The sequence below is a fragment of the Chinchilla lanigera genome, unplaced genomic scaffold (assembly GCF_000276665.1).
Source record: "Chinchilla lanigera isolate Chin_1 unplaced genomic scaffold, ChiLan1.0 scaffold00181, whole genome shotgun sequence".
Taxonomy (NCBI): Eukaryota; Metazoa; Chordata; class Mammalia; order Rodentia; family Chinchillidae; genus Chinchilla; species Chinchilla lanigera.
Genome location: NW_004955582.1, coordinates 312,854 through 340,640, shown reverse-complemented (window position 1 = coordinate 340,640; position 27,787 = coordinate 312,854). Strand labels below are relative to the sequence as shown.

At 35.7% G+C, this 27,787-nt stretch overlaps 1 protein-coding gene across 1 annotated transcript in view; it reads right to left on the bottom strand.

Annotated features, from left to right (window-relative positions):
• Bbs9 (Bardet-Biedl syndrome 9) overlaps positions 1–27,787 on the bottom strand; it is a gene marked incomplete in the record, with an annotated part of 405,589 nt that overhangs the window by 287,874 nt on the left and 89,928 nt on the right. Inside the window, 2 exon segments of the mRNA XM_013509769.1 lie at positions 19,604–19,733; positions 20,289–20,472. Coding sequence (XP_013365223.1) covers positions 19,604–19,733; positions 20,289–20,472 — 314 coding nt within the window.

Sequence of the window (27,787 nt, the reverse complement as noted above, 5' to 3'; positions counted from 1 at the left end):
CTGACTGAGATGGAGGGCTGATTATGGTAGGAAGCTCAGGACCTTTTCTAGGTGTTGACTGGAATGGATGGTGCTCTACTAAGCTCTGTAAACATAAAACACCAAATATGGAACTTTAGACACCTCAGCAGTACAATTCTTCAGCACAATACAGTTAAAAACAAAGGATTTCAGATACTCACTGATTTCCATTTTCTCATCTCCTTCACTCCTGCCTGAAAGATAAGGCTAATCTTAACAAATGAACTTCTACATTTGCTTTCACAGTTCCTTTTGGCCCTGAATTCTGGCCCACTCTCTTAGCTCAGGAGGGCAGAAACAGATCTGTAAGTACCCGTACCTTCCAAATCCATTCCTCCCTTGTGTATTTCTTGTGTAAATCTCAGGGGGTGCTGAAGACCTCTCCTTGCTGTTTCCCAGGAATCACATCTGGGGGAGGCATACAGTTACCTCACTGCCTGATGTGCTGATGACACAAACAACATCATCTTGACATTGATTCACTTGTCCATCTTCAACCCTAGCCTGCCGACACACACTCCAGTGAGCATGTGCCACTTCCTTCCTACCTAGCTTTTGACTGATTTGCCATCCAGCAGTTCAAGCCATTTTGCAAACCTCCTAAATATCTTGTAATTGGTTTGCTTTAGAACTTCATTTTTGGAGAGGATAAAGTGACAATATTGCAAAAAGTACAATACAAGTTGAAAATGATCAAATATTTCATTATAACACAATTCTGCTTCCCCTTTTGATGCCTCTACAGAACTTGTTCATTTGCAATCAGATTTAACATCTAAATCTATTGGAACTTATCCCAAGTTTTTAACACTCTGGGTTCTAGGACACTTTCAGTGTCAATCAACCAGTCCCTACAAATGAGGAGTCACTAGTAACAAATACAAAAACATGCATTAGGGAAGGCAATGACTGTACTCTTAAACAGAACAGCCAATTTTTAAAACACAATTCATTACTAAATAAGCAGCTTTGTAAAAAATCCTAGGTAGTTTATGAAACGCCATGAATAGAAGTAGATCATATGAAGCACATGCCTTCTGAGTGGTGGGATGAGAATGGTCTTCTTATGATTACTGATTACTTTTGCTACGTGATTGCAACAGCCTATAAATTCCTGTTTGGTTCAAATGGCATCAGAATGTTGCCATCCTTTAAAATCAGACAAAGAGGGGCCATTTCAGAAGGAAAAAAATAGTCCCAACTGTGTTACTGCATGTATTCAGCTAATTGCTACTTCAAAGACAAATATAAGATTACAAATCAAGAGTCCAAAAGTATAATATATTCTATTTAGTAAAGACCTGCTTATCATTCAACCATATTCCCTTATGTTCTTGCTTTTTCTGATTATGAAGTTTAAGACAGAAGCCTTGCATCTAATAGCTTTTAGGAAAGATCCCTCATAGATAATGCATGCATACAATGTCCCTGCACACATCATTATTTCATCCACTAGACTGCTTGCAGAATTTGCCATCTCAATTACTTACCAAAATATTTCATGTCATTTCTACCATATGTCGTACAAGAGCCACAAAAATATGGAACTTGAATGGACATTTCAATGCTTAAAATATGAAATAAATTACTCCAGTACCTAAATAACCTAACTATGAAAGCAACTCCTATACACATGTGGTTATAATTTACAAAAGCTATCTTTTATTAGATTCTAGGTAATAATAATGGCATATGCTTTTTGTATGTCTACTTTTACAAAATAAATTTTTCAAAATATAGCCTTTCAAGAAATCAAAATGCCTCAGATACTTTCCATCATGCAGTATCAGTATAACAACTAAGATATCTACCTTACAGGATTTAGTTCACACACTCAGATTATTATTAAAAGCAAAAGAGTTCATCATTTTTACTCCAACATAGTTTAGTGATTGTAAAAAGACTCCTATTTTAAATCACAGCATTTTTTTCTTCCTCTTATTTTCCTTTTTCCACATGCTTTTGTTCTGAGTAGCAACAGGACCTCAGTATGAAGTGACTTCAGTAACACTAATATAAAACAAATTTGGTATATGGCAGGAAAAATGCTTCAGTAGCATAGTGGCCTTCACAAAAGATTGACATTTATTGGATAAAACAATTTGTCTTTTACAACAACAATCTCCAACCATTTCAAGATCCTTAAATTTGTATAATGCCTCAGAGTTGATATAATGCTTTTCATTAAAAAGCACTTGCCCCTTCAGAATACATTATTTCATCATAAAATGAGAAACAGAAGAGAATACTAACAACCTATATTTTACTATGACAAGCAACAGATTCCTAACGATCAATCACCTTCTTTCACAGTGTTCTAGATACATAGGGAAAGAACTTTTTCTTCCCTTCTCCTACTTTCCAGCACAGAAAAGAGAAACAGGGAATGTTATTAGATTCTCTCCATCCTTTCCTGGCTGACATTCTGCAGTATTAGTAAGGAATGTGTAAACATACCTAAAAGAGAACCTCTTACCTTATATTAACTAACCCTCATTACCTAGTGCTTTTAATCATTTTTCTTTTAAAAAATAATTTAGTACCCCAATCTTCTTTTTGTTTTAAAAAGGGGCTTAGGGGGGAAAAAAGCAAGTTGTGAATAAATGCATAATCTTAAGCTCATCATAATAAGAACGCAAAAAATAAAAATTATAGAACTCTTCAAGTATACCATCAAAGAAGTAATAATTAAAATAACTAAATTCTCAAGAGTATTTATAGAAGCCAAAGGCCCAATGGATTGACCTGTTCAATGTTCTGAAAGAAAACAACTGCTAAGTTAGAGTTCTATACTCAACAAAAATATCTTTCAAAAATTATCCTTCATAAAATAAAAAATCTTTTAGATAAAGAAAACTCAAAGACTTACCAGTAGACCCTTAGTAAAAGTAATAGTAAAGGGTAATATTTAGACATAGGAAAAATGATCTAATAAATAGAAAAAAGATTTATAAGAAAGGAAAAATGTGGATAATGTACATATTATTACATATACCAAGTTCATAACTATTTCATAACCCCATTAAATCGACTTAGAAGAGGGACAGCATTAATATTCTTACTCATATTTTAAAGAAAAGTAAAAAAAAAAAAAAAAGATGTATATCCAAAGTAGATTTGCCCAAAATCCTAAAGGCAACACTGGCACCTGCAAGGAAAGTGTCTTCCATCTATTTTCTTCCTGCCACAATTAAGACAAAATAAAAAATTAAGATTAAAAAGAAGATCAAATCACTAGAGACAGAAAATTCTGGCTTTACTGAAGTTTTGACAGTAAGAAATTATTTTCTGAGTAATGCATCTGTGAACTGGATATTTCCTGTTTTCCCTCCAAATTTTCCATCTGTTACCAATCAGTCTGGACCAGAAGCAACTGGCACTGTATCCACGAATCCCCTTCCCTACGGCTTTCAGTTGAGTTTGGCCAATGGAGAACACTGGCAGACTGGAGAGAGGGAGGAAGGTGGGTCCACGTATTATTTCCAAACCTCACTCCCTGTTGACCCCATGGGTGGCTGACTTCCTGAGTCTAAGGCTCCAGCTCCTGCCATCCCTCTCTTGTAGCTCAATGATGCTCTTCTGATCAGCAATGGATCTCTTTCCCTGTCCCTGCAGATACAGAGATAATAAAAGTTTCCATTGTTAGCATCAGGATGCTTCCCTATATCTTGTTACAAGGTCTCTCATTCCTTTGTCCACACCTAGTATCTCAGTCACCCCACTGGAATGTGCCATCTGCTGCCAAGACTCCACATGCCTATTTATAATGTGGAGGTTAATAAAAATACAACAGAGACTGCCAGCTCAGGTGCAAAAGTCAGAAACAACCAAACCTACTAACAAAGCTGTAACCTGGGAAGGGTTTGCTAATGTCTCTTCTTATATCATCTGTAAAACAAAAACTAAAAAGTGACAGTAGTCTCTAGTTTAAAAATTATTTGATATAAATTATTTTAACATGTATGCTTTGTATTAATTGACACATGGTAATTGTGCACATTTATGGGGCAAAATGTGGTATTTTGATAATGCATATACTATATAATGACTAAAGCAGGTAACTAGCACATCCATCCAGTTCAAACATGTATTGCTTGTATGTGTTGGGAATACTCAAAATTCTCTTTACTATCTATTTGGAAATATACAATTAATTGTTGCCAACCAGAGAGCTTCACCCACTGCCCGGGACAAAGTAAAGGCTTAATAAAGACTGTATTGTTGTTGGTGTTGTTATTGATGACTACTATTTACTTCACAGGGAATAAAATTGATTATGTGACTGTGGTTAATGCATTTACGGAGAGTAAATATATCTATCCCACTACAGCTTTTAACTTTGATTGCAATCTAATAGATCAAGTTTCAGAGCAGAAAACTATGTCAAAAGGCAAACTCCGCTATTACAATCCACCACAAGATTAAAATGCAACTAGTGTGCATAATTTTTCTGTCTATGTAAATCATCATCTGTATGTTTTAGAGAAGAGCATTAGCACAAGAAGTGGTTCTGCTCCAGTTCCCCATTACTGGAAAAGATAGTGGCATAAATTAGCTCAATCTTATTTTAGCTGGCTCAGGGCTAAAGTAAATCCTAATTGGGTCAAGTCAAAGCATATCACTTCAGTACATCATATACTTATATAACTTCCCTGAATCCCCACCCCCCCAAAAAAGGATAGATAAAATCAAACGTTACTTGTGATTGAAATATTCAAAATTAAGAGTAAATTGAACACTAAAATCAAGAACAGATTAAAGAGAAAATAAACTATCAAAATACAGTACCCACCCTTCAATTTTAATGTTGTGACTGAAAGCCTTAGTATGCATGCAACTGTGAGTTCAGGATCAAATACAGCCAGTGATACCAAAGCTGGCCATATGATAGCAAGATTGGTTGCAGTACTTTGGAAAATAAGAGCAGCTGCTGCCTACAGGGTCTACACAATAATAACGCATTTGGAAGCACTACACAGATGACCATCTTCCAAATTTTCTCTAAGTGAAAAACAGTATCAACAACAATAAAAGACTGCTGACTGCTATTTAAGCCATGAACCAAAATATTTTTCCCAGATTGGTCGTGGTACTGATTCAAGGGAAAGAGCAAAGTAAGACTTGTTTCTTTGTGCTGCGCCAAGGTACTGTTGAGCCTGGCTCCACGTGGACTGCAGTTCAAGATCCTGATCTGAGAGACCATAACTAGCTGCCCCCTGAATCAAATCCCTCCAAGAAACCAAATTTCCAACCCCTCTGAAGTAAACTGTTTGATCTTGATGCAATCCAGCAAACAAAGGAAGGTGGAACAGAACTCCACACATGTGGGCACTAAATGATGTTGCTAAGTGACCTATTCCATAGCTCTACCAGGATACACCTCTTTGTCCAGCCTTCCTATCTTCTAAGTGAGGTATCATTCCAAAACAACTGTATTTCTACAAGGAATTTAGTTTAGTAACTGTAAGTACTGACTCTCAAAAGAAAATAATTATCCCAAATAAGCAAACTGGCAAATGTAACAAACAGTGAAAATACACAAGCACTCTGTAAGTGCTTCTCTTAACTTACTGAATCCTCAGGGTAACCCTATGAAGCAGACACTGTCATTAAGACCAGTTTTACAAAAACCAACAACGTCTGACACACCCAGAATTTAAATACTCTGCTCCAGGTCTTAGAGCCATGGAGCAGCTAGGAATCCCACGGGTCACAGTCTGCTGCTTTAACCAGTATGATAGTGTCACACTGACAGCATGGCTTGTAAAAGTATTCCCAAGCAATGGTATCACTGAACAGACTAAGGTGCTTTCAGGGCGCTGGGCACTGGTCTCCTTTATCTCTTCTACTTATTCTCAAGTTAAAATTCAAAGTCAAGATTTACAGAGAAATGAGTGTATCTCTCCTAAAAAAAAAAAAGGGGGGAGAGAGAGAAGGCTGTAATAAAATCTCCACCCAGTGAAATTTCAAAAGGTTCACTATGCTAAAGCTATACAGCACTAAGACTTTCTTAATAAATATTTATAAAGCACAAAATATTCTAGAACTTTTCTGTGAGATGATGGCATTTGTGTGCAACGAAATTAATTCTATCCTATACTCACTTCTTAAAGGCATCCTCTCATGATTTTAAGTGGACTATTTTACCAGCCCAACTCAAGAGATACTAACAAATGGCTGCTCGGCATCTTCCATTCTTACAGATTATAATGAACTCATTCTTAGGAATCCACTGTGTTGGAAACACAACTGCACAGTAAACTTTGTGTCACCCATTCACTAACAGGTGTGCCTGTGAGAGGACCTGGTCCTTCTCACTTCTTGATTCCTCTACCTCTTCCAGATACTACACTTAAGACCAGAATCACTTGACTGTAACTGGCAAAATACAGCCACCAGTTCAGAGTCTAAAACCTATAGACAAACAAAAGGCCTATAAACTGAGTGACAGTTACTGAAGGAAGATTGATGGATAGTTACAGGTTCTTAGAGCAATGCTTTCTGTACATTCTTTGTACAGAAATAAATTTTGTTCTTTGGAGTCCATATCCATACAGTATGTTTTGTGGCACTACTTTGCATTTTCAGAACAGTAGGGTCCATTAAACGGATTTTCACCCTAAAGCAAAGACAATGACTACTCACTAAGGCAAGGAAGTTCTCAGGCATAAACATGTAGAGCAAAATCAACCTCTGAGACACTCACTAAATTCTGAAATAATCCACACAGGTCATCTCCTGGCATCATGAGTTTTTAATTTCTACATGTTCTTTTACTCTGGCTTGTTTTTGAAGGCTTACATCCCAGAAAATCAGAATGTTTCCCCTTTCATGTCAACAATGACTCTTTTAAAAGTCTTTTATACATCAGACAGAAATATATTTCCACTGATTTTTTTTTTTAAACTCTGCAACTCTTGAAGATAACCAGGCACAGAAAGACAAAAGCTTTCCTTTGAAGAGTAAATGTTACTGGCACTTGGTCATTTTTTTTTTTCCTCTTGTTTTTAACAAAAGCACTAAGCCATAAGATTCAAAATACACTATTGAATTCTATTTGGTTTCCAATCCTAAACAAACCACAATTAGAAGTGTCAAATTAATTCTGAATAAATTTGCTTCAGGGCACCTACACGGCTGTGAGCCTTTAATCTTCACACACCAAGAACGTTTATTCACCTCTGCTGGAAAGAGATGCAGGTCTAGGAAGTCAAAGGTTAGTCAATGGAGGAGAAAAATGGGGTAGAATCTCTTAGGATGATGGAAGAAAGTAATGAACCTTTGAAGTGTTTGCCCTGGAAAGATGAGAGAACCGCCAAGTTCGGGTCAGAGGTCTACTTTAACTAGGAGTCCCATTTTGCTCCTTTTAGTCACCACAAGCTGCGTGAGGCAGGTGATCATTCCCTGACTTAAAAAACTTTCCAAGTTACAAACTCAAAATGAAAGCACAATAATAATGCAATGTGTAAATATAAAACAATTGTTTTATGTTAATAAGGCATCAAAATACGATCAAATATCATGTATTTACAAATTAAATTCTAATGCTTTAGTTCATGTGATATGTAAATCAGTATCTACAACTCAAAAGTACTAACCACTTCCAAGATACATTCTGAAAAGCACCATCAAGAGTTACTGACAGAGGATCACAAGTTGGAGCCCAGACTGGGTAACTTAGTGACTTAACAAGACCTGGTCTCAAGATAAAGATAAAAAAGGGCTGGGGATGTAGCTCCATGCAAAGGCCCTAAATTCAATCCCAATAACACACACATACACACACACACACACACAGTCTCTGATGAACAAAAACTATATATATTATAATATATTATATTGTATTATATTTTCTGACCTGTTTTCCCAACATTCAGGATTAAACAATTGCCTAGTATAGCAATTAAAACACATTGTAGTGTATTTCCAAAAAAAACTTTTTCCTTTCCCTTCCTTTCCCTTCCCTTCCCTTCCCTTCCCTTCCTTCCTCTCTTTCTCTCTCTTTCTTTTCTTCTTGAGAAAGGGTCTCACTATGTAGTTCAGGCTAGCTTGGAACTCACTTATGTAGCCTAGACTGGCCTCACTCACAGCAATCCTCCTGCCTCAGCCTCCTGAGTGCCAGGATTACAGGCATACACACCACACATAGCAATTAAATTTTTCTTGATTGATCTGCCTACTATACCTGTATTTGAAATTTTCACAGCTTTTCTTCAATATCAGTATTATCCAAAATGAAAAGCTCTATTCCAATATGACTTGAATAATTTTTTTATTTCCACAAACTAAGTAATGGCAGATTTTTAAAGACTTTTACGTGGAGTAGCAAAAACTGTAGAAATTAAAAACTATGGAGGAAAAGTTGAAATGTCCATAAAGAGTGAAAGCAAAATGAAAGTTCAAATGTTAGGTACCATATAAAATTCTGACTTTTTAATCTTTTTTAAAATTTTACCTTCCAAATAAATAAGAATTTAGCCACAAAGTCTACAGTCTTTGAGTGTCAATTTTTAAAATGATTTTTCCATTTTCTGATTTAAAATTAAGATTAAATACCAAAAGTTGTATATAACAACACAGAATGATGCAAGGTGAAAAAAAATTTCAGGAAATCTTCTATGATTGTTGAGTTTTACTCTCAAACATGAATGGAAATTAGTCGCTCTCAAACATTATGAATGGACACTCATAATGAATTTCTGCACCTTGCTTATACTTTTAGATCCAACATCATTTATATACAAATCCTAGCACCGCTTGCCTTAATTGTACAAATCTGTAAAATTGTGGGAAGTCTCTGTAATCCTTTAGTCTACAATTATATTTCAAATGCTCAATATGCCCACTCAGGTGGCTAACTAAAAAGTATGCTCCTAAATAAAATGTCAAAATAAAAGATCATTCCAGGAATAAATACAGTGGATTACCTCCAACTACAGCAAATTTTACTTAGGAAGGAAAAGATTACCTGAAAAAGCACCGCACAAAATAAATTTATTATCAAGAAATCCATTTACAGTGAAGCACAGAAGATCACAGCACAGCTTACTTTTTGATGTGTCAGTTTACTTAGATAAACAGTAAAAGCAACCGCTTGAATATCTAGATGAATCAATCATTACCTATAAAATCAAATTTGGCTTCATGAATACAAATTGATTTTTAATGCTGATCATGTTTGGACTTCTCAATATACAAGCACAACTATGAGTGCATAAAAGCTTCTCGATGTGATTTATGTGGTAAGAACATAACCCTAATGCATCGCAGTAGACTACCACTTATTGCTCTGACACCCAGCAATAAAAGGGTCAGCTATATTCCCAACAATGAGAGTGCAGATGCTAGTAATAATGCCCACTGCCTTAAATCAACAGTAGCCATCAGCCAAGGAGGCTCCTCTTTCCCACCAACCTCCTGCACCCCACCACCTGTGAAGGACAAGGAACACCCACACACGCATAGGCAAGCAGGTAGATGAGTGAAAGATCAGACAGACAGATACATACATATGAATACACATACATACAAGGAGGAGTAGTGAGGGAGACTGATACTGCTATTAAACATAATCACTCTAACTGTAAACACACAACTGCTATCATTACTAAAGATCCTCACAAGTAGTACTATCACAAACTGGCCACATCAAAGTTAAACAGCATACTATAATACAGAATAAATTACTTATACTGTCTTCTGTGAAAGTATATGTTAAGCTAAGATTGACAGCGTGGTTTCTGTATTTTCAATTTATACGTTTTTGGCCACTTTAAAAGGGAGGGAAAAGTCTTTCAGACACACCCATGTTCTGGCAGTGGAACTTGTATTACACAAGAAGTGTAGAACATGAAAACATGAAGTAACGGGAGAACTAAAGTAACATGAGAACATGAAGTAACATGAGAAGTAACATGAGAAATAAGGAAACATGAAAATGTTTCTAGCAGTCATCTAAAGTTGCACAGTAATATTGTTCAAATCTCTTCATACAGGAAAAAACAGTCAGAAGCAGGAGGTGATGAAACAGGTATATAACAAAGAATCAAAAATATGCTGGGGAAAGTATTCATTAATAATTGAATGAATTAAAAGCATATGAATCTCTACAGCCCAATGGTCTACAAAATAGGTTCTATTTATTAAATGAAACACAATACTACTAGACAAACACCAAAATTAAAATGAAAACAACAGATAACACACTAAATCTCACCTTATCTATCTTAAAAACTACTTAGTTTTCTTAATAAATTTTCTATGCTGACAGTTTGTCTTTGATAAAATTACATAACCTCAAGAAACAGTATTTCAATAGGCACAATGGAAGACTGCACCATAAGATATGCAATTATTCAGTGCCTGGGAGCAACACTATGTGTACCCTGACCTGTGTTGACTCCCCGCCTCCATGACAGCTGCAGACCTGTCTCCTCTTCTGTGTCTGTAAGTCCTCTCTTCTCTATTTCATCAAAACTGAGGTTTTTTTCCCAAAAAGCAACAGGACAGAATATAATTATGACACCAATTTTTTGCTCTAACTTAAAACTTCACCTTCTTATAACTACAAATTTCAAATGGCCAGTGTTGAGATATATCTACAGAAGTTTGATAAAAATGTAAAATATTTTACATAAAATGTAAGTGAAAGATAACCAAATCTGCTCTCTTGAAAGTGGTATGAGAAGTTTTGTACATAAAAATAACTGAACTCATTATTACCGACATAAAATAAAGCCACTATCAAAAACATAAATTCTTCTGAAATTTTTTATAATCTACAAAAACAGTATAGAAATACTTATTAGCATAGTAACTATTTATTATACATATTAGAAATTCAATTGCAATCAGGGCCTTTATTAAATATAGATCAACTACTCTTCATGAAATGTTCATCTATGTCTGACAGAAGAAAAGAGGCAAGTAAACTGTTTGACCTAAGCAAAAAAATGATTGTTCCACCAATAAATCCCCACCATCTAGAGAAGAGAAAATAGGAGACTAAATCAAATGCCCACAAAACTGGAAACTCTTGCTTCAGAACCTACCCAGTTTTAACTCACTGAACCAACTTACTGCTAAGCTATGAAATTAAGAGAGGTCCCCACATGAAAGAAAGAAATGTCCATTCTATAGGCCAGCCTGCTGGGAAAACCTCAGCAGGAGATGATGGCTTTCCCCAAAGACTTGACAAGGGAGTGGCTGTCAAGACTGCACTCCACAGGCCTCCCATCCCAGCACAGAGAGAGCCTGGAGAGGACAACTTGTTTCCATGTTATTTAAAGAGAAATTTATTTCATTTTTGGGTCCTATCTTTAATTTTTACAATGGTCTCTTTTTTGAACTATCATTAGCACCAATAACTACTACTTTTGCATTAAAGTGATTTTGGGGTAGGAAACAGTAATAGACACTTGCATTCTAGTGAGGGTATAGTAATCTGGAAAATGGAGTAAAGCAAACAGATAGGTTTAAAGGGTCACCTCTAACTATCTTCATTCCTTGCTTAAAAAAGTAACTCACTTCAGTGATTTATAAAGAAATCCCAATGTTTAATTCTAAGTTGTGAAAAAATTTCTACCCAACTCAAATAAAGAGGAAACTGTTTTAATCTTTAGTGTACCCCAGTCCAGGACATCACTTCTATCATGTTATTATGCTACACTCACCAGAAAGAAATTTCTAAAAGAGCAAATCTTCCAACAAATTACAACTTTGACTCTTTCCTTCTGCAGACTGGAACAAGCCCTGAGTTCCCCTTTCTCTGGCACTGCGCTGTGACCCCAGGACCTGCAGTGGGTGCACTGGAGAGCAACAGATGGGTTAGAGGCAAGAACAGAGCTTTTCCTGCCACCCAGGAACCCAAGGAAACCGAAACACAGCGAGATTCTCTGTTTAATGCTATCCCTCTGCATCCCCAGTGTGACTTCTGCTCATTTTTTGTTTATTTCTGTTAAACTGAAAGTGCTCCGCTATTTCTCCACAGAGCCTGTGTCCCAGCCCCTGCTCACATGCACAGGAGCCCCACACTACAGGCAGAGATGGATGGAGTGAGGATTTGGAAAGTGGAGCGCTTTCTAACTACAGCTCGGACATTCGCTTGCTCCTTCACTAGCCAAATTTTACAAAAGGAAAATACATTTTTATATTCCTAAGTGTTCAAAATTATTGCAAAAGGTAAATTGCATATAGTGTAAATCAGAGAATTTTTCCTTCAAAGGAAATTTTAAGAGTTCAATTAGTATGAGTTGTACCCATTCATTTTAATTTTTTATTAGCACACTTTTGCAGTATACAATGATTATATCCATCGAGGAGAGTCAGTACATGTACATAAGCCATCTTTTTTCTCTATTTTTATTTTATATCAGTACATGGTTGTAGTATGCAATAATCACATTCCTCAGGGGAAACTGGTACATGTGCATAACACATCTTAATTCTTTTTTAATTCCCTTCCCTTTCCTTTCCCCTCTCCCTCCATCTCTACATCCCCATTCCCATTTCCAAAGGACCTTTCTCCCTGTTTCCTGGTATCTATTTCTTATTTTTGCTCTATAAATAATTATACTCTGCATTTCTCATATAAAGGAAATCATGCAATATTTAAGCTTGTGTGTCTGATTTATTTCACTTAACATTTGTGTCTTATGGTGCACCCCTCTTCATTTTTAAAGTAGGAAACTAACTTAATTGAATGAGAGGAGTCTGCTGTTAGAAATACAAATAAATGAAAGATAAAAGGCAGCATTGTAAAATGCTGCATCCATAAGCAAGAGGTGCTATTTTTCCCTTGTATTTTGACTACTGAAAATACTATAAATTTCCAGTTTACAAACCATAACTTTTATTTTATTGTTGGCTTTTTTTTTTTTTTTTTGTACTGGGAATCGAACTCAGGAACTTCTGCTCATGAGGAAGGCATGATTCCACTGGGCTATATTCCTGGCCCCATAACTTTTATTTTAACTAAAAAAAAAAAATAGTTTTCTACCATGATGGTCTTGTTAGAAACAATACATTATCTTCCATTTTTCATTCATTCTAACTATTCCTTTTAAACCTAATGCATCTAAACTACTTTAGATCTGAGTAAAAGACCATCAGGTGCCTAAAAAGTGGACTGGTTTAAAGCACCTCAAAGATATTCAAAGAATGCACCCAAACTTTTCCACCTCTCCACCCCACATCCAAACAAAGTAATTTTCATTTTAGGCTCCTGCTTTCTGGTTTGTTTAGATGCTTACCTCAATAACTGTAAATAAGATACTTCTTGTTAGAAAGGGAAGAAGTTCCATTAGAGGAAGGGAAAAGAGTGAGCACTTTTAACAGAAACAAGAAGAGCTGAGATTCCATGCAGTACCTTGGACTAAATACTCTGGGGGCCCGGCCACCTTCTTGTCTATGTCAGAACACTAACCCACTCCTGCTAGAGATGAGTTTACTGGTCTTACAGGCTTGAATATGTTATTTGACTCCTCTCTGCCCACTTCACCATCTATAAAATAAGGATCATAATTGTAGTAATAGCAACTGTTCAGGGAAAAATCACATTTGTTAATAAATACAAAGCACTCAGAATATTTCCTGGCATAAATTGAGTGATATAAATTAGCTGTTATCATTATATGAACTCCTAAACAGTGTTATGGTGAAAAAAACATGTTTCTAATTCACCAATCGATACATGCATCCTCTAGTATATTGTTTATGCTAAATACAAGTACTAAAATCCTCTCACTCTAAAACATTTGAACATCAAAGGCAGTTTTTTATATAACACCTGGGGAAAAGAGATATTTTTCTTGGCAGAACCTTCCATAACTAGCAAGAGGAAAACACTGCAGGCCACTGCTCTAGCAAACACCTGCTGCCCCCATATCAGTAACCCAAAACCCAAAAGCACTTTTTCTACCATATACATTATTTTTGTTGACACGGAGAGGGTTTTGTTCTTGTTTTTGTTTTTAGTTTTTTGAGAGGAGGGTCTCACTATATAGTTCAGACTGGCCTTGAACTCACTATGTAATCCAGGCTGGCCTTGAATTCCCTGTGCTCCTCATGCACGCACCACCACACGCGGCTCAAGAGTTTCAGTTTTAAGAGTCTTCTTCACTGCCTCAATGAGATAAGGACTAAAGAAGTTTTTCAATGAAAATATGCAGTTCTACAATTAAAGTATTTCACTTATAAAACATAAAATCATAAGCCCAACTAGCATTCTAAAGGCAACACCTTACCCTTGGTGGTACAGTGTTTCTAAAGTCTCTGGCAGCAAATTAAAAATATTTACTATGTGGTGAATAAAAGCAAACGATCTGAAACTGGAATCACTATTTCAGCCCTCAAGAGAATGAAGATGCTTTATTTTACATTACTGCATAAAAACTAGAATGATAATAAAAACATGAGGTAAGCAGAAAATCTCTCTCACAAGGAGACTTCTCTGAGAGTTATAACCACAACTGACTGACTGTAAGATATGGCTTTTTCACTTATTTATATGACTACCATAAGTCTTTTCCATTGAGAATAAAACACTTATCAAAGCAATCATACAACAGTTTATGAAAAGCACCATGCCAGAAGACAAGCCACAATTCAATGACAGCTGACATACAGGACTGTAGGGATATTACAAGTACAATTCTCGTGTTTTTCCATTTAAGTTAACCAAATAAAATCTAGAGGTTAGCTTATTAAAAGTATTTGATCTCACACAATGAAAACATATGCATACAAATAACAATGACCATCAAAATTAATGCATCTCCAGGAAGCTGAGGCAGGAGGGTTACAAGTTGAAGAACAGCCTAAGCAACTTACTCTGCTGCAAAGTAAAATTTTAAAAAGGGCTGTAAATGTAGCTCAGTGATACAGTACTTGCCTAGCATATACAACACCCTGGGTCCAATTCCTAGTACTGTAAAAACAAAACAAACAAAGAGGCAACTCATTTTACCAAAAATTCTTCAATGAGACTGACAGAAATAATTTGTCCAAATCATAGTTACTAAAATACTAATAAAAAGGAAAAAAATCTTAAATATAATTATATTCTTTTATCTCCCACAACTCATTGTATTCCACTGTGGTGTGTCATGTTGGATAAGCAAGACACTGGGCCCCAAACTATAGGCCCTTTTTCTTTGTAGGGTCTCATAAAAACCAAGGATTCTCTCTCCCTATCATTCTCTCTTCTTAGTATTCCTGGCTAGAAGTCCCAATTACAATCTTATTCCACACAGCGCGTTTCTTTAAAGCTGATTCATGACACTACTGCAGAAAAAGTCTTCATTTTTTTTTTTTACTTTCCAAACTGATCAAAAACAAAACAGCAAGAAAATAAATAAGCAAAAAGTGATAGAAAAAGCTGGATTGCTCAGGAAAAAATATGAGTAGAAACAGTAAAATTCAGAAACAACAGCAAAATGAGGTATTAAGTGTAATTAGGTTATAATGCAAAAAGCATCAATTATACCTATAAACATAATTTCTAGAAAGCCACCAAAAGAATACAAATACTGCATAATAATGGAGTACGGGAAAGGAAGTAAAATAATCATGGTAATGTCAAAACTTTCTATGTCAAATTTCATGGATGTATATTCTTTTATAGAACCAGAATTTGGCCAGAATAAACATGATGCAAAGACCAAGCATTAACTAGACAAGTGACTTCGATTACTCAACATGGAAGTAATTTCCATGAAAAATCAAGTACTGGGAAGTATACCACTTGATCTCTAGCTTAAACAGAAATTATTCTTAGAAATTAAAATGTAGTTAGGACTGGAAATAAAATGGTCAATTTCTCCAAAGAATGCCTAACTCTAGTGTTATTCCCAGCCCAATTCCCTACTAGAATTTTCTCTGAAACTTAATTCTGTGATCTTAAAGTGCTTCTGAAATGTTTAGTTCAGTATGCCAACAGCCTTGGGGTACACTCTTCAATAGCTAATGAAAACAGCCATGCCAAATCAGAAGAGACAAAGACAGAGGCACAGCGAGGTATCCTGGCACACACCTAGGAGGCTGAGGCAGGAAGACCACAAGTTCAAGACCAACCTGGGCCACACAGCAAGAACCTATCTTAAAAAAGAAAAAGACACAGGTACAAAAATCACTGAAAAGAGAGGGGAAAAAGTAAAAATGAGAGGAGAAAAGAAAAATATATAAACACCATAAATTATAAATCTCAGGAATTTAGACTAATTATCAAATAGAAAAAGTCAAAAGTCCAACTGTAGCTCGTGCTGCACACCAGCTTCAATTCACAGAGATCACTTGAATAAAGGTGGGAAAAAGCTTCCTTCTTCCTCCCTAGCCCCACCCCTGCCCCATCTGGTTCAGAAACAGCTTCTATGCACCAGAATACCATGCAATCATCTGGTACTGACCTATAACTGAAGAAACATATGTTATTCTAACTCACCTAAATATTTTCCAACTTTACCACAATGAAAGAAAAAGTCAATTTAGAAGTTTTAAATACTCTTAATAAATTTGAGTTAAAAGAAATACCTTTAGCTCTGTGAGTCTCCTTTTTTCATATTTAAAAAAGAGTTTTCAACAAAAAGGTTTTTAGCCACCCTTCTGCTAATATATAACACAAAACACAATGACTTCATATATTTACCGGGCATATACCATATGTTTACCTTCCTGCTTAATTACTTAGTATGACATGCAAATGTAGACAAGGAGTTGTGTGATTGAGTGGGGAGGTAGGAAAATAAAACAGTGTCTTCCATACTATTATAAATGTGATAGAAATTCAGAGAAAGAGAACATGGCAGAGAGGGAACACTTACAGGACTTGAACTAGGACTCAAATATTGAAGAAATTTGAAAACCCATAGAAGAAATGGAAAGACAAAAACCATTCTAGTCAAGAATATTACAGCAATGAAATCTAAAGTATAAAAAATGTTAAATACCAAAGTTAGAATGAGTGATTATTGTGGGCATAGCCTGAGAAGAAAAACAATGAAATACTAGACCAAACTGTTTATGCTAAGAAATAAGCTGCAATAAGATTTTACAGCACTGTGGCTATGGGCTGCCAGCAAATGTTTGGAAAGGTTTTCACCACTCTGAACCTGCATCCAAGCAGACTTCCACTTTTAGGTATATTTGGCGTTTCTAGAGAGAATGTTTCTGACAAGTGATGGTCTTTATTCGCTGTTTGAGAAACTGACCACAGTAGAGGTGAAATGCTCTTCCACAGCAATTTCATGCAAGGAGGAGGAGACAGTAAAAGCAAAGAATTTAGAATCATTATCACATCTGGCTCTCCTGATTCTGTAACCTGAATACTCATCTTACATTCTTGTAGTTTAACCCTGAATAAATAACTGAACTGCAAAAACACAAACCAAGAATGAGTTGACTGGAAAGAGGAAGGAAACAGAGTTAGAGTTGGTATATAATACACAGGGTAGAGAGGACCAGCACTGCCAAGGAGGCAGAATGGGAGGAAAGGGCATCTTAGCTTCTGAGCAAAATGCTGCTGCTCATCACTGTATAACTGCATCAACTTGATCCAAATCCAGTATTTCTTATTCACTGAGAAAAATTAAAGTAGTCACAATTTCCTGTACAAACAAACACATTCAGCCAAGAAAGCTTCTACCAGAAAAGTTTAATCCTAAAGATAGTAAAAAGCAGGAGGAAAGTTGTTTCAGTGCTTATAACTTTTAAATATAAATGTTATATTTGTTAGCAATAATTACTTTTAAAACTCAATAAAATTAGAATGACATTCTTGCATGGTCTATCTCTCCTTCTAAAGTATATTACAACAGAAAATTCTTCAACTGAATACCTAGAATTTATTATTATATACTAATCATGGAAAATGTTAGTGGCTGTATAAGCATTTAGTAATTTATAACTGTGATCCTGAGAAACCTATGTGAAATAGGAAGCTTCATGCACAAGTACAGATACCTAAAATACAATGTTACATACTACTCTCACAACATTGGCAGCATAATGCACACTACATGGAAATTTAATTTTCCATCATTATAATTTCAGTCATTGGACCCTTAATTTGTAAGTTGCATGTGGACCAGAAATTATACATTAACAACAAATATCTGCTGAGAAGCTGTATCTTTGCACTTCCCTGGGTAAGGTGACTCTTGAACATGATGTACATATAAATTAAGTATTTCAACTAAATCTCGTATCACTCTCAAGCCGAACTGTGCACAAAAACTACAATGACTTTTAAGTCCTGAAAGACCCTGGCTTTCAGCAGTATGGAGATTAGCAACCAAGCTGGGCCATGTACCCACCAGTGTGGATCAGTCTTCTTTCACCTAAACTGTCACTTGTGGAACCAAAGACAACAGCTCTTGGATGGATTTATGGACTGCTGGAAGAATTACTCAACCAGAGAGAAATATCTGACTACCTGACGTGGCCCTGCTGGCAAGATGTTTTTCCTGTTCTAAGCCCTTCCAAGCAAATCTGATGCACAATGTGTGCTGAGTCTGATTGAACTTAAAAAGACATCTGGTGGACACTGAAAGGCCAATTTTAAGATTTTAAATTATTCTTCAGATACTAAATAACTATTACTCCTGTTAAGTGTGTAACAGTTATATGATGGTCTTTTCTCACAGAATATAAGGATGCAACTTCTTTTTTAAAAAATTCAGGTTTTCTAAACATGGTTTCAGTTTTGCCAAGATGCAGGCTTTAGATTCACCACTCATGTAAATATGAATGCCCCTTATCAAATTTCAACAATAATATTACATATCCAGCACCTTATTTGGGGAGATAACTCATCCTCATCAGATATTGTAGGTGTCACTGAAGAATTCTACATACAGTTCTGAAATGTGCAATAAAAAGTCTAAATAAGCAGAACTGAACAAACCTAGGAATCTATGAAGCTTTAGAGAATCTTGTGTTTCTATACACTGGCTGAGAGTCTCAACTCCTAAACATAATCTGAGTTCCTAAAGAGTTGATCAGGATCTTGCCTTTTGTACTAATGGCCTTGAAAAATTACTTACTGAGAAATGATGAATCATTTCTCTCATTTTTCATTATTTTATAAATGTAATGTTAAGATATGGATGCTTTCATTTTACATACAAAATGGTGCTCTATAAATCTAAACTGCTTAAATGTACAATAATTAGCAATTCTGTATCAGTTGACATAATAAGGTCTGGAAACAAGTGCAAAACTTATGAACAAGCATATTTCATGTTCTCTCAGTAACTGATCTCTAAATGAGACCCATCAAATGCTGAAAAAAGTCTTTTCTATTTTAAAGAAAACAATATATCAAACAAATCATATTATAAAGCTTTCATCTTTAATTTACAAAGGATATCCTGATAAAAATACTAAATAATAATGACTAATAGTCCTAATTAATCCTAGATCCTTCTTCTCCAATAATTCATACTTCAGGTTATTTCTATTACTGATATTATCCTATAACATCACTCACATGTTTTAGTAAGAGCCCTTGTCATTATTATTTCTCAAAACTTCTAGAGAACTCCAACGAAGGTCCTTTAATGAAGTCATGTTAAATTATATCACTTACTGCAAAGACCCCACTTTCACTGCCACAGGAATGTGGGGGAGCTGAGTGGCCCACTTCAGTGTCACATCCTGATAAATGTGTAACATATTGTTATGGTTTCCAATCAAAGTATTTATTGTTCCCTCAGAAACTGCAAGTTGAAGATATAAGAAGAAAACGGTCACAAACTAATTCTAATATCTTGATTTTAATGCACAAAAAATTTAAGTACTAAATTATTTTTCAATTTCAAGCTACAAATATCAGAAAGAACTCATTTAACAGACACTGAATGTATAAGTAATGGCCAACCTGTCTGCATTTCACCTAAGGAGTATAATTTCACTAACATGTTGACACGTTAAGCTAATGACTGCGCACTCACTATGGATCAGTCATTCTATTGAACGTTACTGTTCTGTTTATAAGAGCTGGCATTTTCCTAGAACCCTCTTCAACAGTGACATGGAAAGCACTGAAGCATCCTGGAAGCCAGTTCCATAAGTCATTAAAGTAAAATGACTGACAAAACCAAATGTGTGCTTTATACAAAATCTCTATTCAAATATTGAAAGTTAAAATCTCTACTACATCTTCAGCAAAAAAATGTTTTCCTAGACGGTTAAAATATGTGTATGACTCTGGCATTTTATGATACACACAACAGAGCCTAGACATATGGAAAAGATAAAATCTTTATACATACCTGAGCAATATGGAAGAAAACAACTTGGGTTATAATCAAGCTTCTTCATAAATCGAATTTGCCCATTATCCTTCAGGCAAAAAAAGTTTCTCTCACCAAGAACAAAAACAGAAGATGTTGACTGATTAAAAGACACAATACATATATCAAGGGCCTGTTCTCCAATATTTAGAGTCCAATCTACCTGCAGACCAAAACGCAAGATCAAGTTAGTTGCTAAAATCAGAATATTTCAGTCATTTTCAGATCAATATAAATTAAAAAGTTGTTTTACATCAAAACAGATATATAAAGATTGATTTCTTTCCTTTAATTGGGTTTGTGTGCTTGTTATTACATATTTCTGGTATTTTATAGATTCTAGAGTGTTTTGCACCATCTCTTGTTAGATTATTAGGTGTACAGAGGCTCAAAAATACTCATTAAAAAGTTATGTTCTTCCTGCTGGGCATGGTGGCATACCCCTGTAATCCTAGCACTTGGGAAGCTGAGGCAAGAGGAATGCTGCAAGTTCGAGGCCAGCTAGTGCTACACAGTGAGTTCAAGGCCAGTGTGAACTATGCAGCAAGACCCTGTCTCAAAAAACAAAACAAACAAAAAAGTTATCTTCTTTCTGAAAAAATTCTGTAAAAAAGCTATTGTGGGGTAATGAAAAGGATGGAGAAAAATCAATAAATGGGTACTGAAATAAGAATAAGAAGTTCCAGTGTGCTACTGCACAGAAAGGTGACTACAGATAATAAAATGTATGTTTCAAAGAGCCAAAGAAAGGATCTTATCATAAAAAATGATAATGTTTCAGGAGATAGAGCTATTTAACCTAACTATATACAATATATACATGTACCAAAACATCTCATGATTCTTCATTAATATGTATACTTTCATTTTAAAAAGTACAATTTTATTTGTGCTTAAAAAGAAAATCTATTTTTAAAAATGTTATTGTTTATTTTGCAAATCAAATGTAATAGTCAAAATATATAGCCAATGTTATCAATATAATGTTTTGAAAAACATGACCTTAAAATATAGATACAATTATATACGAACAGTCAACAAGGTAATACAACAATACAGACAGAATCTTCCATACATAAGCTCTGCTCCAGTATCTCCATACCTCTGAAACATGGTCCAGATTCAATAAATGCATTTTAAATAACAAAGGCATGAATGTAAAGTGAACATGTGAAAGGAAAGATTTTTAGAATTTATCTTCAAAGTAATTAATAATATTTGTAAATCAGGGAGATGCAAAAGAACCAAGATGCATCATGTTGAAAACATGTATGGTACATATGGTGATAGCAGTGAGACACCTTCACAAATAATAATACTAAAGAAGAATAAGACCATCCTCAAAGTTAAGTTTTAATCAACAAATAATTGGCACCACAGAGAAGCAAATATACTGCTGCACATGTCAATCTGCCAACTCTTAGCTGCCCTTGCGCCTTGGTTCCCCTCAACACAGAGAGCAGAGATGACTACCAATTGACCCAGCTGACTGGGACCAAGGCCAATGTCCTAGAGAAGCCTGGAAAAGTCCTCTGATTAAAAAAAAAAAAAAAAGTAGCAAATAAGTCAGCCGTGCTAGACACAAGAAAAGCCTATGGCTGGTATAAATTTCAAAACCAGTGTGGGGTTTTACCGTGAGAGTGACTTCTTTATGGAAGGACAGAGCTGGAGAAAACAATTCAGTGCCATATTGCCAGAGAGAGTTTAATCAGGCTCCATCCTGAGGAGGGGTTGATTGTATGGACCTGAACCACAAAACACCTGTACTATACAGTTTTACTCTAGGATTGAAGTGTTACCTGACCACAGGAGCTGGGTGAAAGAAAGCCATAGGAGACACAGGTGGAGAAGGTGAGGTCTAGACAGACACAGATGCCCCAGGACGCCCTGAGAAGTCCAATCTCAGGTGAGGAAGGATGTTGGACCTGCACTCCGTGGTAGCAGGCCAGGTTCAGCAGCTGTGATTTTCAGAAATGACTGGATCTAAAAATTGTGGCATTGAGTCCAGCAGGCTACTTGAGCCCCCACCCAGAGTCCTACATCAGTAGACACCAGTGGTCTAATTTCTTCTCTATGTACTAACGGGAGAGGGACGTGACATGGCTTAGACAGCTGTCACAGTCTGGGATTTACACACAGGGAGTAGTAGCAGGATCACCTCACAAACCCACAGGCTGTAAAGTGAGGTAGAGAGGACAGTGACTTGCTGGATTCTAAATACTACTGGTCGTAAAAGGAAACCACTCATTTGGAAGTACAGAGAAAAAATTTTGGCCAATTTTTTTTCTCCTTTAAGAATTTTTTTTTTTCCTGTGTATGTGTGTGGAGGAGTGTTTGGAAGGAGTTTTTTCTCCTACTTTTTTGCCTTTTATTATCTTTGTTTTAGTCCTCTTTTTCCCCTTTCTCTCTCTCTTTCGCTCTCTCTCTCTCTCCCCTTAATTTTTTTACTTACTCTCTATTTTTTCTTAGTTTTCCTTTTTCTTGTTGTTTTTTTCTATTACTTAAATCTAATGCTGTTAACTTCCTTTTACTTTTTCACAGGACCCTTCATGTCACTTTTATAATTCTCATCTTCCGCTGCTTAATTTTTCAGTCTTTACTTTTTTTCGTGCTCACACTCCCCACATGCTCTAGCGCCACAAGTATAACCATTAAGCTTCATGAATCTACACATAGTTATCTATGTCTTACTGTTTTGAATACTATTCTATTGTTAGTGAAGGTAAAGTTGATCCACTGAGTTAAGACATTTACTATAAGTCAATAGCTAATTTGTTTTAGTGTTTATACTATAATCTAGATCTCTTTTCTATGGAAAAAGAGGGTTACATTGTTTGTTCTTAGGATCTGTCAGTATACAATTTGTATTCGAGACTATTGTTAGTACTGATTTTGTCACTGTAGCTAAGGTGACTTAGTTGTTGCTATCAATTGAATTTCATTGTATGCCAATACCTGGACTGCCTAGAGGTCATAAACAAGAATGAAGCCCATTCCTAAAGAATTGGGTACTGAGCCAAACAAGCTGCAATATCCCCTCCCAAATAAACAAAGGTGACTAGATCCTCAGACAGAGGCAATCCCAGAAGACATCTGTGAAAAGAGATTTCCATAGTAGAAACAAAGCTACCCACCTGAATCAACCCACAAGCACCACCATATGAAATGAACCACCATATAAAAAAAAAAAAAAAGAACATGAGAAGACAAGGCAACAAAATGTCTCCAAAACTGCCACATGTCCCCAAAGCCAATCCAAAAGGGATCAGCGTGGCGGGTACCAAAGGCCACACAGTCAGGTTATCTGAAAGAATAACAGTGGAAGTAATGAAACGGACCAATAAGATGCTTGGTGAATTCAGAGAAGACCTAACTAAACAGATAATGACCCTAATGAAACTACCAGCAAGTCTACAGAGACACAAATAAAAAGCTAGATAAGTTAGAGAGAGTTGCAATACCTGACTGCCTAGCATAGAAAATAATTAAGAGCCCATAACAAATACAAAACAGAAATCCAAAAGATTAAAAAGTTTATAGAAAGTATGGGCAACACAAGTGACCAGTATGAGGACAGATTATCAGGTCTACAAGACAGGGCTGTGGTTGATGACTGATTAATTAGAGATACCCGATAAAAACATTTTAAAACAATGGATCCAACAGCTGCTAAATGGTGCAAAGACTAATCTAAAATTAACTGGAATTAGTGAAAATCAGAAGACACCAAAAAGGTCATAAAAACCCTGCTTACAAAAGTAACAGCACAAAACTTTCAAAACAGGGGAAGAAATGAATAGGTACAGACAAATGATGCATACAGAACCCCAATAGCCCTGAGCAGAAAAGAACCAGTCCACAACACATCATGGTCAAAATAACAGAAATTCAACACAAGAACAGAACTTTAAAACCTATTTGAGGAAAGTAACAAAACATTTATAAAGGAAAACCCATTAGAATTACAGCAGATTAGCCAACATAGCCTCAAAGGTGAGGAGAGTTTGGCATGGTATTTCAAACCATAGAGGAAAACAACTTCCAACCAAAACTGGTATAGCCTACAAAACCATCTTTCAAAACTGATGGAAAAGTAAGAAATTTCCATAATGAAGAACACTTAAAAAAATTTCATGACTACCAAACCAGCACTCCAAAAAATTCTCAATAGAATGAATGCACCAGGCAGGGTGAGCCAATAAGTAGAAGAAAAAGAAAAGGAATCAGGAGAAGGAAAATAATGCAATTAGGAGAGTAAGTAAATGCTTATCAATTATAATTAGCAATGTAAATAGCCTCAATTCACTAATCAAAAGACACAGATTGGCAGAATGGATCAAGGAACAAAATCCAATGGTATGCTCTACACAAGAAACATATTTAACTACCCCTCAAAATTCATAAACTAAAAATCAAAGGATAGAAATATCCCATCAGGAATCTAGAAACAAGGTAGAGTAGCTACCATATGTTCAGACAAGCTAAAATTATTCAGAAGAAGCAAATGACATTACATGTCAGTTAAGAGATAACAAGAGTTCAATAGGAAGGAATTCAGCAAGAAGATAAAATGATAAACATATATGCACCAAAAACGGTCACACCCAACTTCATAAACAAACACTAAACCCACATAAACACCAATACAATTATACTGGGGCTCCTCAGTGACACACTATCATAAATAGACAAATCAACCAGATCAAGAAAATCAAAACAGAAAAAATCATAGGTGAACCAAACTTTGAACAAATGGACTTCATAGATATATATGTACACAGGGTTCCACACAACAACAAAAGAATACACATTCTTTTCAGCAGTACATGAGACTGTCTACAAAATAGACCACAAGCTAGCCAAAAAAAAAATGCTACAGAAAATGCAAAAGAATTGAAATTTTACCACACATATTATCAGATCATCGTACAATGAAACTAGAAATTAACGGCAAGAGAAGCCAAAGAAATTATGGAAATTAAACAACATGCTCTTGAATAAGCAATGGGTCATAGAAGAAAATAAGGAAGAAATATCTGGAATTAAATAGTAATGGCAATATAGCATACTAGAATTTATAAGACACAATGAAAGCAATCCTAAGAGAGAAATGTATAGATGTGAATGCCCACATGAGAAAAACAGCATGAGCCCAAATAACCTAGCAATATACCTCAAGGTCATAGAAAAAAAAGAACAATCCAAATTCAGAGCTAGTAAAAAGGAGGAAATTATAAAGATCGGAGCAGGAATCAATGAAATGGACAGTAAACAAACAATTAAAAAAAATCAATGAATTCAAAGAAAGAAATAGTTAAACTCTTATTTAATCTTACCAAAAAAAAGCAAAAAGACAAATCAGTGCAACTAAAAGATAAAAAGGTGAAATCACAACAGAAGCTACCAAAATCTAGAAGATTATTAGCAACTATTTCACAAACTTATACACCAATGAATTGAAGAAGAAATGGACACATTCCTAGATTTGTATGAATTACCAAACTGAACATTATGCCTTTTATTTAGTTGTTTCCCCAAAACCTTGTATGCTCATACGTGGAGTTTTTCGGAAGTGGCTGAATCTAGGGTATATGAACATGAATGAAGGGTATGTGATAACTAAATTAGTTTACTGATTGGTTCAGAACAGATTTTGGTATAGATAAAGGGAAAGCCCACCCTGGGTACTTGTGGCACCAAACAGTAGGCTTGTAGCATGGATGGGATAAAAGGAAAAGGGAAGGCTTGTTGCTACTGCTTTTTTTTTCTGCCTACCTTTCTTTTCATAGACTGTTTCTCCTCTGTGATATTCCCCCGCCACACTGCCCTACCCTGGAGCCAGCTGACCATGGCCTGTGAGCTAAAATAAACCTTTCTTCCTTTAACTTGTGGATGTCAAGTATTTTGTGCCAGCAACAAGAAAGTAACTAAGACACTGGACCAAGATTTAAAAACCTTCAATAATCCAATAACAGCAATGAAATTCAAGAAGAAATAAAAATCCTGCCAACTAAGACAAACCCAGGACCAAATGGATTCATTGCCAAATTCTACAAGAACTTCAGGGAAGATGTAATGCCAATACTCCTCAAACTGTAATGAAATGAAAAGGGAAGGAGTACTCCAAAAGTCATTCCTGGAAGCTAGCAATAACCTGATTGCAAGACGAGATAAATGTCCAACCAAAAAGGAAAACTACAGGCCAATTTCTCTAATGAACACAGACATAAAAATTCTCAAGAAGATACTGGAAAATAGAATGCAACATCATCAGATCATACATCATGACCTGGGAGGCTACATCCTAGGGATGCAAGGATGGTGCACCATACTCTAATCAATAAATGTAATCCACCACATAAGCAGAAACAAGGATAGATGCGGAAAAAGCCTTCACAAATCCAACACCCATTTAAAAAAAAACTTTGAAGAAAATAGCCATAGAAGGACCTTATCTCAATCTGATAAGTGCCATTCATGACCCACTTAATACCATTATATTAAATCTGGAAAAACTGTAAGCTTTCCCTCTAAAATCAGGAATAAGAGGAGGATGTTTGCTATCACCACTCCTGTTCAACATACTCCTTGAAACATCAGCTAGAGGAATCAGGCAAGAGAAAGAAATAAAATGGATGTGTACAGGACAGGAAGAGGCTGCATTATCAATATCTGCAGATGACATGATCCTTTACCTACAAGATCTCAAAAGTTCTACCAAAAGACTCCTAAAATGGGGCTGGGGATTTAGCTCAGTGGCAAAGCGCCTGCCTGGCAAGCGCAAGGTCGTGAGTTCGGTTCCCGGTACCGGAGAAAAAACAAAAACAAAAAAAACAAAACAAAAGACTCCTAAAATAACCAAATTCAGCAATGTAGCAAAACATAAAATCAACAGACAAAAGTCAATAGCATTCTTGTACGCTAATTATGAACTCACTGCAAAATGGGAAATTAGGAAAACAGTACAATTCACAGTAGCATCCAGACAAATTAAATACTTAGGAATTAACCTAACCAGGGATGTAAAAGGCCTCTACAGTGGAAATTACATCACTCTGAAAGATGAAATCAAAGAAAACCTCAGAAAATGGAAAGATAGCCCACGTTCTTAGAAAGGCAGAACTAATATAGTTAACACGAGCTATACTTACAAAACTGATACGAAGGTGTAACGCAATCCCAACCAAAATACCAACAGTGTTTTTCATAACTGTAGAAATCCTAAAATTCACAACAGTGAAAGCAATCCTGGGTAATAAAACTAAAAAAGAAAGCATCACAGTCTCCGATTCGAAGTTATATTACAAAGCTACATTGATTAAAAACAGCAGAGTACTGCCACAAAAACAGACAGGTGCATCACCGGAACAGGAGAGAAAGTAGCAACAACCCCCAGTACATTTCACTATTTAGTCTTTGACAAAGAGGCCAAAAATACACACAGGAGGAAAGATAAGCTCTGGTAAATAAAATCTGAA